Source organism: Pongo abelii, chromosome 10 (genome assembly GCF_028885655.2).
Source record: "Pongo abelii isolate AG06213 chromosome 10, NHGRI_mPonAbe1-v2.0_pri, whole genome shotgun sequence".
NCBI lineage: Eukaryota > Metazoa > Chordata > Mammalia > Primates > Hominidae > Pongo > Pongo abelii.
Window position 1 is genome coordinate 51,210,128 of NC_071995.2, and position 13,463 is coordinate 51,223,590.

Here is a 13,463-nt window from a genome sequence, read left to right on the forward strand (position 1 = left end):
CTCACTGCAACCTCTGTCTCCCGGGTTCAAGCAATTTTCCTGCCTCAGCCTCCTAAGTAGCTGGGATTACAGGCACCGGCTGCCACGCCCAGCTAATTTTTGTATTTTTAGTAGAGACAGGGTTTCACCATGTTGGCCAGGCTGGTCTTGAACTCCTGACCTCAGGTGATCTGCCTGCCTTGGCCTCCCAAAGTGCTGGGATTACAGGCATAAGCCACCATGTGTGGCACATTCCTATATTTTTTAGTCTCCTTCATAGCCACTTCTTCCTGTGTCCCTTTAGTATTTGTGTTCCCTGTCTTGTGTCCTTTCCTTTCTCTACCCTTTTCCCTCTTAAACTCTAACATAAGACTGTGTCCATGTTGATGACTCCCAGATCTTGAGCCCTAACTTGTCTCTTGACCTGGAAGTCTGCTTGCTAGACATTTTCATCTGGATGTCCTCCAGATGAATTCAACACAGTAGAAGGAGAAATAATTCTTTGTGTTTCACATCTCCCTTAATAATATCACCCACCGCTCCTTGATCACTCATACTTGAAACCTCAGAATCATCTTTTAGTTCTCCCTTTCACCTACTAACATTAATTTGATTACCAATCCTGTCAACATTACCTATACAATATATATCAAATTTTTCCTCTTTTTTTTTTGAGATGGAGTCTCGCTCTGTCGCCAGGCTGGAGTGCAGTGGCGTGATCTCGGCTCACTGCAACCTCCGCCTCCCAGGTTCAAGCGATTCTCCTGCATCAGCCTCCTGAGTGGCTCGGATTACAGGCGCGCACCACCATGCCCAGTTAATTTTTGTATTTTTAGTAGAGACGGGGTTTCACCATGTTGGCCAGGGTGGTCTCCATCTCTTGACCTCGTGATCTGCCCGCCTCGGCCTCCCAAAGTGCTGTGATTACAGGCGTGAGCCACCGCGCCCAGCCTCCTCTTTTATTTTCATTTCCACTGTCTCAGTACTCACTTTGTTTACTGCTTACGTCTTGCAACTGATCTCTCCAAACCCCAGTAGTCATCCATCTTCAATTGCCACCAGGCCCCTGCCTAAAATTCTTTGCTTTTAGGGAAAGTCTAAGCTCCTTGATACAGAATTGAAAACCTGTCCAATCTGCTCTGTCTCTCTCTAAGGTGATTTTCTGTCGCATATCTCATACTGCTTCCTCCTCACTCCTTCCACCTGTAACACACCAGGCTTTGTGTTTACATCTCCGTGCCTTTACTCTTGCCATTCCCTTTGTTTAGAAGGACTGTTCTCCTCTTACCATTGTGTTTACCTTTGGGACTATTTAAATATCCCCTTCTCTTGGAAACTCCCTGGGCACCTTTCTTCTATGCCCTAGGCAGAATTAGCTTACTTAATCTATTTGTATAGCTCTTTGCTCATGCCCCTAGTAGGAAACACAGTTTTCTGGTTGCTTGTCAATATCCGCCTGCATTTCTGCACTATGAGTTCCCAGAGGGCAGTAATCACATCGCTATCTTTGTAGGCCCAGCACCTAATGAAATACATTTTTTTTTGGCCCAGCGCAGTGGCTCACGCCTGTAATCCCAGCACTTTGGAAGGCCTAGGCGGTGGATCACCTGAGATCAGGAGTTTGAAACCAGCCTGGCCAACATGGTGAAACCCCATCTCTACTAAAAATACAAAAAATTAGCCAGGCATGGTGGCAGGCATCTGTAATCCCAGCTACTTGGGAGGCTGAGGCAGGAGAATTGCTTGAACCCAGGAGGCGGAGGTTGCACTGAGCGGAGATTGCACCACTTTATCCAGCCTGAATGACAGAGTGAGACTCCATCTCAAAAAAAAAAGGAAATGCTTTTTTTTTTTTTTTTAATAATATAGATGGGGGTCTCGCTATGTTGCCCAGGGGGACTCCTGGCCTCTCAAAGTACTGGGATTACAGACATGGAACCACAGCGCCCAGCCTCTATCACCATCTTAACTCTAAAACCTAACAGCCCAGAGCAGGTATAGTTCCCATAAACCTGACTGGAATGTTTCTATCTTGGAAAGAATTGGTTATCCGAAGCTTTGGGTGAGGAGACTGCCTTTCTGCCTGATCCTTACCCTGCTCCCACTCTGGAGGAGATAGTCTCCTGAGACATTCCAGACACAAGAAGCTATTTCACCTTCAAATCTCCCCTCACCCCCCACCACACACACCACCCCAGACTTATCTGATCTGGGAGCTAGTGAAGGAAAGTAGCTGGAAGCACAACATTCCACCTCACTGGCAAGGCCCTGCAGACTCCTGGAAGGGTCCAAAGAAGGATGGGTGGCTATCTCTAGCCCTGGTCATTCCTCCCGCTGCTGTTTCACAACTACTGGAACTTTTACTATCTCTTCCTTTCATGCAGGTTTCCCAGAAGAAAGACCCCAGAATCAAAAAGTCAGTACTCAAGCTGGGCGCAGTGGCTCCCGTCTGTAATCCCAGCACTTTGGGAGGCCGAGGCGGGCGGATTACCTGAGGTCAGGAGTTTGAGACCAGCCTGGCCAACATGGCGAAACCCCCTCTCTACTAAAAATACAAAAATTAGCCGGGCGTGGTGGTATGCGTCTGTAGTCCCAGCTACTCAGGAAGCTGAGGCAGGAGAATCGCTTGAACCCGGTAGGCAGAGGTTGCAGTGAGCCGAGATCGCACCACTGCACTCCAGCCTGGGCGACACAGACTCTGTCTCAAAAAAAAAAAAAAAAAAAAGTCGGCACTCAGACTGTCATCCCTGGTCTAAGCCAGATCATTCCAAGAAAGGGTTTCCAGGCAGCCACTAGGGGGACAGAAAGCTAGGGAAACAGAGAACATGTACCCTCTGACTCTTATTTCTCTAGGAGCCAGTGGCTCACAGGGCTGGAAGCGATTACCTATTTCTGTTGTTTCTTACTCTGGGAAAGAGCCTGGTGGAGTTGGACTCCTCTGTCTCTACTGCAGAACAAGCCGTAGCCCTCTCCTCCCACCTCCATGCTGAAACTCTCTACATCCTGTGCCCGCCCTTCACATTTTATAGTCCCTGCAGCTTAGTAAATGTAGGAGGTGTACTATATGTATTAGTCATCAGAGGAGGTACTTTCTGCCCTCTCACCGCAGCAGGGAATTTCTCCTCTGCTGACCTCTGGTGGTAATAGTTTGAACTGTACCCTCCCTTTTTAGTGGCGTGTTGGCAGGTAATGATGCATATTTTCTCAACAATGTAAATTCAAATGTCCAAGTATAGTATTAAGTGGTAATTTTTTTTCCATTGTTGAATTTTGTACGTCTTTCAGGCAGTATGGTGTAATACAAAGAATAGAGCCGGCCGAGTGCCGTGGCTCACGCCTGCAATCCCAGCACTTTGGGAGGCCGAGGCGGAGGGATCACGAGGTTAAGAGACCGACCCCATCGGCCGGGCGCGGTGGCTCACGCCTGTAATCTCAGCACTTTGGGAGGCCGAGGCGGGCGGATCACGAGGTCAGGAGATCAAGACCATCCTGGCTAACACGGTGAAAACCCGTCTCTACTAAAAATACAAAAAATTAGCCGGGCGTGGTGGCGGCCGCCTGTAGTCCCAGCTGCTCGGGAGGCTGAGGCAGGAGAATGGCGTGAACCCGGGAGGCGGAGCTTGCAGTGAGCCGAGATGGCGCCACTGCACTCCAGCCTGGGCGACAGAGCGAGACTCCGTCTCAAAAAAAAAAAAAGAAAAAAAAGATCGACCCCATCCTGGCCAACATGGTGAAACCCCGTCTCTACTAAAAGTACAAAAATAATAATAAAAATAAGACTAGAACCTGGACTTTGGAGTCAGACCAGCCTAAGTTCAAATTCCAGCTCTGCTATTTCCTAGCTGAATGACTTTGGGCGACTTACGTAAGTTCAGTTTTCTTACCTATAAAATGAAAATAATAAAAATAATAGGCCAGGCGTAGTGGCTCACGCTTGTAATCCCAGCACTTTGGGAGGCCAAGGCAAGCGGATCACGAGGTCACGAGATCGAGACTATCCTGGCCAACATGGTGAAACCCTGTCTCTACTAAAAATACAAAAATTAGCTGGGCATGGTGGCGCGTGCCTGTAATCCCAGCTACTCGAGAGGCTGAGGCAGGAGAATCGCTTGAACCAGGGAGTCGGAGGTTGCAGTGAGCCAAGATGGCACCACTGCACTCCAGCCTGGTGACAGAGTGAGACTCGGTCTCAACAAATAAATAAATAAAATAATAATGATAAATATTTCAGGGGAGAATTAGATGAGATGATTGTAAAATGCATAGCCCTAGCTGTGCCCCAGCACATAGTAGGTGCTTGATAAGAAATTTGTTACCTCCTTAATAATGGATATTTGTTCAGCCTGTGAACCAATGTGTTTTTTTTTTAAGTAAAATTCGCAGCCAGGCACGGTGGCTCACGCCTATAATCCCAGCACTTTGGGAGGCCGAGGCAGGCAAATCACCTGAGGTAAGGAATTCAAGACTAGCCTGGCTGACATGGTAAAACCCTGTCTCTACTAAAAATACAAGAATTAGCCGGGTGTGGTGGCAGGCGCCTGTAATCCCAGCTACTTGGGAGGCTGAGGCAGGAGAATCGCTTGAACCCAGGAGGCGGAGGTTGCAGTGAGCTGCAATCGCGCCACTGCACTCCAGCCTGGGGGAGAAGAGCAAGACTCCGTCTCGAAAAAAAAAAAAATCCACATGGCAAAATTTAACACACTGTTACTGTTTTCAATGTGTTTTTTAAAAATTCAGGTAAGTTTTGTATACTTTCTGATTCTTAAGTTGGAAAACAAGGTAACCTCTAATATGGGCTGCGAGGCCTTCCTCTGCCCAAGCAGCTGCAGATATGAACCCTGAATATAAAGGGATCTTAGGCTAGAAAGGATCTTGGGCAGAGCTGAATGGCTCTAAGCATTTGACCTCACATTGGTTTCCTCCTGAGAAGAGTCAACAGAGTCCAGCATCTTCTTCCAAGGTCAGGAAAGGGCAAAGATTTGAAATGAGGCATCACTGGGTTCTCAGCTGGGCCTCCAAGGTCCCCTCCTCCCACTATGCAGAGCAAAGAGGAGGTTGTAGAAGAGAAGAGGATATGAGATTGGTTCTCTGCTCCTCCCTTTCTTTCCCTGCTTTCCCCACACCCACCCTCTCCCCCACAGCAGCCTTCTCCCCCACAGAGGCTGGGATAGGATGAGGGGGGCGGAGTTGGGGACTGAGGGATCAGAAGCCCCAGGATGCCCTGTATCTGAAGAAAGATTTGGCCAGGGGCAGCTGTGCTGGCTCATGCTCTCCTCCTGCTGCTGCTGCCATCCTCCAGCAAGATGCTAGGGTCTTTGGGGCTTTGGGCATTACTTCCCACAGCTGTGGAAGGTAAGTGTCTACAGGGAGGGGAAGGGTCTCTCCATCCATCCAGCGAGGGAAAGGGGCGCTTGAAGCAAGAGCCACCCCTTTGGAAGAGTGGTGAGTGGGCTGGGTGAGTAAGGGTGAAGGATAGAGCCATGTGTCCCCATGGCAGGGCTCAGGTTCCAGGCCTCTGCTGACCCTGCTTCCTCCTGTGGCTTTACCATACTGACGCTGGGATGTGAAACATGTTTTGTCTATTCTTTTGGCCAGTTGTTTGCCTCTGCATTCACTCCCATCTTGAATCCTTTCCTTTCCCCACCCTGGGCCTCAGCACCCCCAAACAGGCGAACCTGTGTGTTCTTTGAGGCCCCTGGAGTGCGGGGAAGCACAAAGACACTGGGAGAGCTGCTAGATACAGGCACAGAGCTCCCCAGAGCTATCCGCTGCCTCTACAGCCGCTGCTGCTTTGGGATCTGGAACCTGACCCAAGACCGGGCACAGGTGGAAATGCAAGGTGAATGGCAAAGTATATGGCAGGTGATAGCTAGGGTGGGAGACAGACACATCCTGGGGTGTGGGTGGCAACCAAGGGGGAAGGGGAGAAATAGAACATGTGGTGGGAAAGAAAAGCCCATGAGAGATGGAAGGGATGCCTCTGATAGAGAAGGGATTTATCCTCTGTTTCCACACCCCATTGTGCTTTCTCCCTTGCCCCTGCTTTCTCTCCTCTACCCCAATCCCACCCCATCAGGATGCCGAGACAGTGATGAGCCAGGCTGTGAGTCCCTCCACTGTGACCCAAGTCCCCGAGCCCACCCCAGCCCTGGCTCCACTCTCTTCACCTGCTCCTGTGGCACTGACTTCTGCAATGCCAATTACAGCCATCTGCCTCCTCCAGGGAGTCCTGGGACTCCTGGCTCCCAGGGTCCCCAGGCTGCCCCAGGTAGCCACCCAAGGGTACTGAAGCCTGATGGGGGCTGGGGCCCAGGTTAGGATGAGAGGTGGAACCAGGGCCAGTTCTCACCCTACTCCCGCCCCACACTTTCCTCCTCCTGGCCTTGGGAAGTTGGTTGCCCTGGTGACTGGGAGATAAGGGGTCTTGTGACCATGGTGGGGGTGGGTTGAGAAGCAAGCTCTCAGGAGGGGAAGAGCAGAGAGCAGGTTTGGGTCAGTGCTCGCCAGCCTGCATTCTTGCCTTGATGTCCAGGTGAGTCCATCTGGATGGCACTGGTGCTGCTGGGGCTGTTCCTCCTCCTCCTGCTGCTGCTGGGCAGCATCATCTTGGGTACTAATCCACCCCATCCCTCCCTTGTGACCCCAAGACATTGCCCCCAAAGCTCTGACCCCCCTCCAGGCACCCCTGACCCCATGGTCTTGGGATCTCTATAGCCTGATTCCCGGACTCCCATGACCTCTCACAAAGCTCCCTTTCCACAAAGTCCCTTTTCCTGTCCCTATGCATGTGCACCCTGACCCTAAGGCTCTTGTCTGTTCCAGCCCTGCTACAGCGAAAGAACTACAGAGTGCGAGGTGAGCCAGTGCCAGAGCCAAGGCCAGACTCAGGCAGGGACTGGAGTGTGGAGCTGCAGGAGCTGCCCGAGCTGTGTTTCTCCCAGGTGCCCCAGGGAGGGAGAGAAGGGCTCCTCTGGGCACTCCTGGAGGTTGTGGTGGGGAGGAAGCCTGACCCTCTTGTAGCTCAGAGGCCCACATTCAGCACAGTGTCTCTACCAGGTAATCCGGGAAGGAGGTCATGCAGTGGTTTGGGCCGGGCAGCTGCAAGGAAAACTGGTTGCCATCAAGGCCTTCCCACCGAGGTCTGTGGCTCAGTTCCAAGCTGAGAGAGCATTGTACGAACTTCCAGGCCTACAGCACGACCACATTGTCCGATTTATCACTGCCAGCCGGGGGGGCCCTGGCCCCCTGGTCTCTGGGCCCCTGCTGGTACTGGAACTGCATCCCAAGGTGAGCACCAAGGAGTGTATGTGTGTGTGTGTGCCTGTGTGTATGTATAGAGGTGGGGACTACATGGCAGCTGGGCCCTGTTGATTGCTTCTGCTTTCGATTTTCTCTTTTCTAAGACATTAAAAATGGCCAGGCGAGGTGGCCCACACCTGTAATCCCAGGACTTTGGGAGGCCAAGGTGGGTGGATCGCCTAAGCCCAGGAGCTCAAGACCAGCCTAGGCAATATGAGGAAACCCCATCACTGCAAAATTACAAAAATTAGCTCAGCATGGCAGTGCACACCTGTAGTCCCAGGTACTCAGGAGGCTGAGGTGGAAAGATCGCTTGAGCCTAGGAGGTTGAGGCTGCAGTGAGCCGTGAGCATCCCACTGCACTCCAGCCTGGGAGACAGAGCGAGACCATCTCAAAAAATAGTAACAGGCTGGGCACGGTGGCAGACGCCTGTAATCCCAGCACTTTGGGAGGCCAACGCGGGAGGATTGCTTGAACCCAGGAATTCAAGAACAGCCTGGGCAACATCGTAAAACCCCACCTCTACAAAAAACAAAAAATTGGCCGGGTGTGATGGCACATGCCTGTGGTCCCAGCTACTTGGGAGGCTGAAGTGGAAGGAGCACCTGAGCCTGGGGAGGTCAAGGCTGGCAGTGAGCCAAGATTGTGCCACTGCACTCCAGCCTAGGTGACAGAGTAAGACCCTGTCTCAAAATAATAATTTGTATTTATCTTTTTTATTACATAAACAATACATGTTTATATATTTTTATTTTATTTTATTTTATTTTGATGGGAGGACAGAGTCTTGTTCTGTTGCCCAGGCTGGAGTGCAGTGGCACAAGCTTGGCTCACTGCAACCTCAGCATCCCAGGTTCAAGCGATTCTCCTCCCTCAGCCTCCCCAGTAGCTGGGATTACAGGCACTTGCCACCACGCCTGGCTAATTTTTGCATTTTTAGTAGAGACAGGGTTTCACCATGTTGGCCAGGCTGGTTTCGAACTCCTGACCTCAAGTGATCCACCCATCTTAGCCCCCCAAAGTGCTGGGATTACAGGTGTGAGCCACCGTGCCCAGCCAAAAAAAAAAAAAAAAAATTGTTAAAGAAATACCTTCAGGCACAGCCCTCCAAACTCATTGGTATTCATTCAACAAATAATTATGAACTATATGTCAGGCACTGTGCTAGAGGCCACAAAAAACACACAGTCCCTCTTTTACAGATTTTATAGACTAGCAGGGGAGACAGAAATGGATCAAGTAAACACAAGTGTCAAATGTCAAGTGTGCTAAGTGCTAGAAGAGAGGGCCACTGAACTATAAGAATAATAAGATGTGACTTGAGGGGGAAAGCAATGAGCAACAAGAAGAGGAAAAGGTAGGCAGAGGCCAGCCACACCAGGCCCTGTGGGCCTGTTAAATATTTGGGACTTTTTAAGCTTTCATACCATTTCCCATCTGCTTCCTGCTAGGCATTACACTACCCACTTTTTTTTTTTTTTTTTTTTTTTAGACAGAGTCTCATTCTGTTGACTAGGCTAGAGTGCAGTGGCACAATCTCGGCTCACTGCAGCCTCTACCTCCTGGTTTCAAGCAATTCTGCCTCAGCCACCTGAGTAGCTGGGATTAAGTTGTGCCGCCACTACTCCTGGCTAATTTTTGTATTTTTAGTAGAGACGGAATTTCACCATGTTGGCCAGGCTGGTCTCAAACTCCTGACCTCAAGTGATCTGCCTGCCTCGGCCTCCCAAAGTGCTGGGATTACAGGCATGAGCCACCCCGCCCGGCCATGCTACATGCTTTAAACACATTTCCAAACTTACCTTTCACAAACACATTATGAGGTAGGAATGATTATCCACATGGGGCTCAGAAAAGGAAAGTCATTTGCCCATAATCTATGTGACTCTAGAGCTGGCTCCTCATCATCGTGTCTATTGCCTCCTGTTTACCCCTCCATCAGGACTGTGTGTGTCTCTGTCCACGTGGAAGAGCTCCCCACAACTCACTTTGCCCTATTGTAAGTTGTTCAACCTCCACCATCTGTTTCAGTGCCCAAATGCAGTGGCTGTTCCCTGAACTTTTTCAGCACCTACTGCTTCTGCACTTCCGAAACCTTGAATGATGGAAAGTCCCCTCTTTGACGACATACCTCCTGGCCCAGCTCAAAAATCACTGTTTTTTTTGTTTGTTTAATTTCTCTGACTTCTCCAGGCAGGGTTAGTCATTCTTGCTTTATGCCCCTTGGCACTCGGTTAATTTTCCTATCTTGGGGTTTACTGCATTCTTTATCTCTTACCTTCCCTGAGCCATCTTGGTGCCTGAACACAGTTCATGGCCACTGAAGGTGCTCGATGACACTTGTTGAATGAGGAGTTCTATTGCTCCCTTCCCTCCAATTCCCACTTGCCCTCTGCCTGCTACTCTGTTATCTACTGGCTCTGCCCGTCTATGTGTACACATGCCTGACACCTCAGACAAGGTGGCTCATGAAGGATGCCCCTGACTAGCTTGTCCTGCTTCCTCTGTTACTGTCTTTGCCCCATGTCTTCTGAGTCAGTATAAGGTGTGGTTATTAGTAAGTGATCCTCAGTCAGACTGCTTGGATTCAAGCTCCACTCCTGCCTCACCGACTGACTTCAAGAGAGTTTCCTTAGTTCTCTAAGGAAAAGCTCTTCATCTGTTAAATGGGGGTGTGACAGGACCACCTACCTCCTAGGGTTGTCACAAGGATTACAGGAGGCCACATCCACTGGGCTTGGACCACAGTAAGTGCCCAGTACCCTTGATCTAGAGTTACTATTTTTCATGTCAATTGACACACAGTCTTACTCCTTCTACCTATTGTCTTGGCCAGCATCTGTCAGTGTGTCTGTCTGCTGGGGAGATCAGGGAGAAGACTGTCAATTGATCTCTGCTCCCTGGGATGGATCAGCCATCTCCAGCTTTGTGTACCATCCTTTTCTCTCTGCTTTTCCCCAGGGCTCCCTGTGCCACTACTTGACCCAGCACACCAGTGACTGGGGAAGTTCCCTGCGGATGGCACTGTCCCTGGCCCAAGGCCTGGCATTTCTCCATGAGGAGCGCTGGCAGAATGGTGGGTGAGCTGGGCATAGGAAGTCAAGGGAGCCACAGTGCTATGTTTCTGATTCTGCCTTAGTTTGGAGGGGAAAGATTGGGTCAAAAGAGGGAGGAAGAGCCGGGCACGGTGGCTCACACCTATAATCCCAGCGCTTTGGGAGGCCGAGGTGGGTGGATCACGAGGTCAGGAAATCGAGGCCATCCTGGCTAACACGGTGAAACCCCGTCTCTATTAAAAATACAAAATATTAGCTGGGCATGGTGGCGAGTGCCTTTAATCCTAGCTACTCGGGAGGCTGAGGCAGGAGAATCGCTTGAACCCGGGAGGCGGAGGTTGCAGTGAGCCGAGATTGCGACACTGCACTCCAGCCTGGGCGACAGAGCGACATGCCGACTCAAAAAAAAAAAAAAGAGGGAGGAAGAAAATCGATGTTCCTTCAACCTTGGATTCCCCCACAGGCCAATATAAACCAGGTATTGCCCACCGAGATCTGAGCAGCCAGAATGTGCTCATTCGGGAAGATGGATCATGTGCCATTGGAGACCTGGGCCTTGCCTTGGTGCTCCCTGGCCTCACTCAGCCCCCTGCCTGGACCCCTACTCAACCACAAGGCCCAGCTGCCATCATGGAAGTGAGTTCTCTGGATAACTGGTGAGGCCCAGGATGATGTTGGTGCTGCTGATGGTAATGCAGCCGTTGTGTGTCAACAGTTGTAGCAATACCTATAGCATTTGGGGCATTGCTGAGTCTGTAGTTGGGGGGATATTGCATGGACCATTGCTGCAATGAGGGTTGCCACAGAGATGATTCTTGGCCCTTCGTGCCTTGCTCTCCAGGCTGGCACCCAGAGGTACATGGCACCAGAGCTCTTGGACAAGACTCTGGACCTACAGGATTGGGGCATGGCCCTCCGACGAGCTGATATTTACTCTTTGGCTCTGCTCCTGTGGGAGATACTGAGCCGCTGCCCAGATTTGAGTCCTGGTAAGGATGGGTGGTACAGTCCCCTCTCCTGGGCTCCCCCCCGCCCATTCTAGGTTCACCCCAACCTGACCTGGCCTGAGAAAGCTCTGCTCTTCCCTGTCTTGCCCTTTCTACATGGTAGGCACCCCTAGGACTAACTGACACCCAGCCCCTCTACCTTCCTCCAGACAGCAGTCCACCACCCTTCCAACTGGCCTATGAGGCAGAACTGGGCAATACCCCTACCTCTGATGAGCTATGGGCCTTGGCAGTGCAGGAGAGGAGGCGTCCCTACATCCCATCCACCTGGCGCTGCTTTGCCACAGTAAGAGGCCTAGGCTGTTGGGCTGGGAACCTGGAGAGTGGGGACTGGGCATGGGCTTCAAGGACCTCTCTGCCAGGGTGTCTGTCTACTCCTATCTCCTCTTATCTCCCATCACTCTTTGGTTCATGCTCAGCTGGAACTGGGCAAGCCTCCTCTCCCCTTCAGTTCATCCTCTTCCACCCTAAGTCTCAACAGTCAATTCCATCTACCTGAGACACACACCTTCCTCTTGCTCAGCCTTGCCCAGCCTGTCTCTCCTCTCTACCATCAGTTAGCCCTGTTCCTCAGTCTCCTTCTCCAGGAAGCCCTCGAGCTTGGCTTTGCTGTTGCCCTGAGCTCTGCCCCATCTGCTCTCCTAATACAGTAAAGCCCAAAAATCAATTCAATAAGTCCCCATTCTGTCATACATTGATGATGTTTCTGCTGTGACCCAATAAAAGGCAGTTCTGGGTATAAAGGGTGAAAGCAGTGGCGTCACAGTGAAAGTTCAGGGCTTTGCACAAATACTTTTTTAACAGAATGTCCCTTCTGCTACCTGATCTGAAATTTCCATGGCACAAGTCTTAGGTTAGCTAACAGAAACTGGGCATTGCTTGCAGAAGACTCTGGCCCTCTGAGAGGAAAGAGAGTAGTTTCCTATTAGCATATTAAGCTGTCAACCTACATTAGCTCCTCAGAGGAAACGGTGGGCTATACAGAAGGCCCCCAGAGAGCCTGTTTCATAGGGAGCAAGACTCAGAGGGCTGGAATTCAGCAAGAGGGAGAGGAAGGAAGCTCCAGGAAAGATCAGAAGTGGATGGTGAAAGCAGGAGAGTGATGGATACTGAAGATGGCTTGTAACCCTGGGGCCCACTCAAGATCCTAGGGTCAACCCTTCCTCCCTGTCATTCCCCCCAGGACCCTGATGGGCTGAGGGAGCTCCTAGAAGACTGTTGGGATGCAGACCCAGAAGCACGGCTGACGGCTGAGTGTGTACAGCAGCGCCTGGCTGCCCTGGCCCATCCTCAGGAGAGCCACTCCTTTCCAGAGAGCTGTCCACGGGGCTGCCCACCTCTCTGCCCAGAAGACTGTACTTCAATTGCTGCCCCTACCATCCTCCCCTGTAGGCCTCAGCGGAGTGCCTGACACTTCAGTGTTCAGCAAGGCCCTTGTTCCAGGAATCCTCAGCCTGCCTGTACCCTTTCTCCTGTGTAAATATGCAGTTTATGTGTCATCAATGTACACGCCAACATAAATATGGCGATTGTATAGCTGTCTTGTCTGCCTCATCACTGCCTTTCCCACCTGCCGAATCCTTGGATTCTTCTGCGGGCATGCAGTCCACAGCAGTTCTAACCAGTGACTTGGGGTAGGTGTGCACAGGAAACAGAGTAAAGTCAACTTTCCTGACGCATATCCTTGGGCCTTCCTCTATTCCTGTAATCCAGGGACCCTCTTGTCTCTCTTCTCTTCCACTAACATTTATTTTTATTTATTTATCTGGTTTCTTTTTTTGGAGACAGAGTCTCTGTCCAGTCTGGAGTGCAATGACACGATCATGGCTCACTGCAGCCTTGTCCTCCCTGGGCTCTTGTGATCCTCCTGCCTCAGCCTCCTGAGTAGGAGGGACCACAGGCATGGACCACGATACCCAGCTATTTTTTTTTTTTGAGACAGAGTCTCGCTCTGTCACCCAGGCTGGAGTGCAGTGGCACAGTCTCGGCTCACTGCAAGCTCTGCCTCCTGGGTTCACGCCATTCTCCTGCCTCAGGCTCCCGAGCAGCTGGGACTACAGGCGCCCGCCACCACATCCGGCTAATTTTTTGTATTTTTAGTAGAGACGGGGTTTCACCGTG

The 13,463-nt window shown here is 50.9% G+C and overlaps 1 protein-coding gene across 11 annotated transcripts; it reads left to right on the forward strand.

Moving 5' to 3' along the window:
* Positions 1 to 4,915: 4,915 nt before the first annotated feature.
* On the forward strand, positions 4,916 to 13,093 carry AMHR2 (anti-Mullerian hormone receptor type 2). Of its 11 annotated transcripts, none has more exons than XM_009247785.4 (11): positions 4,916 to 5,331; positions 5,636 to 5,818; positions 6,056 to 6,247; positions 6,512 to 6,589; positions 6,802 to 6,920; positions 7,036 to 7,266; positions 10,241 to 10,355; positions 10,799 to 10,971; positions 11,177 to 11,324; positions 11,496 to 11,628; positions 12,526 to 13,091. In XM_009247785.4, exons 1-11 carry the CDS (start codon positions 5,283 to 5,285, stop codon positions 12,539 to 12,541), a joined length of 1,437 nt encoding a protein of 478 aa, XP_009246060.1. In that variant the 5' UTR covers positions 4,916 to 5,282; the 3' UTR covers positions 12,542 to 13,091. The 11 variants fall into 11 exon arrangements, with proteins under 11 accessions (XP_009246060.1, XP_009246059.3, XP_002823364.3 ...); XM_002823318.5 differs by having other exon boundaries at positions 4,922 to 5,331; positions 11,492 to 11,628; positions 12,526 to 13,089; XM_054527999.2 differs by lacking the exon at positions 6,056 to 6,247 and having other exon boundaries at positions 4,924 to 5,331; positions 11,492 to 11,628; positions 12,526 to 13,088.
* Positions 13,094 to 13,463: the final 370 nt, after the last annotated feature.

Bases quoted from the DNA above. Each gene is read 5' to 3' on its own strand.
- AMHR2 (XM_054527993.2), top strand. From the start codon at position 5,470: ATGGCAGGGCTCAGGTTCCAGGCCTCTGCTGACCCTGCTTCCTCCTGT. The intron at 6,248-6,511 runs GTAGCCACCCAA...CTTGATGTCCAG, and splicing joins GGGTCCCCAGGCTGCCCCAG to GTGAGTCCATCTGGATGGCA. The intron at 10,356-10,798 runs GTGGGTGAGCTG...ATTCCCCCACAG, and splicing joins TGAGGAGCGCTGGCAGAATG to GCCAATATAAACCAGGTATT.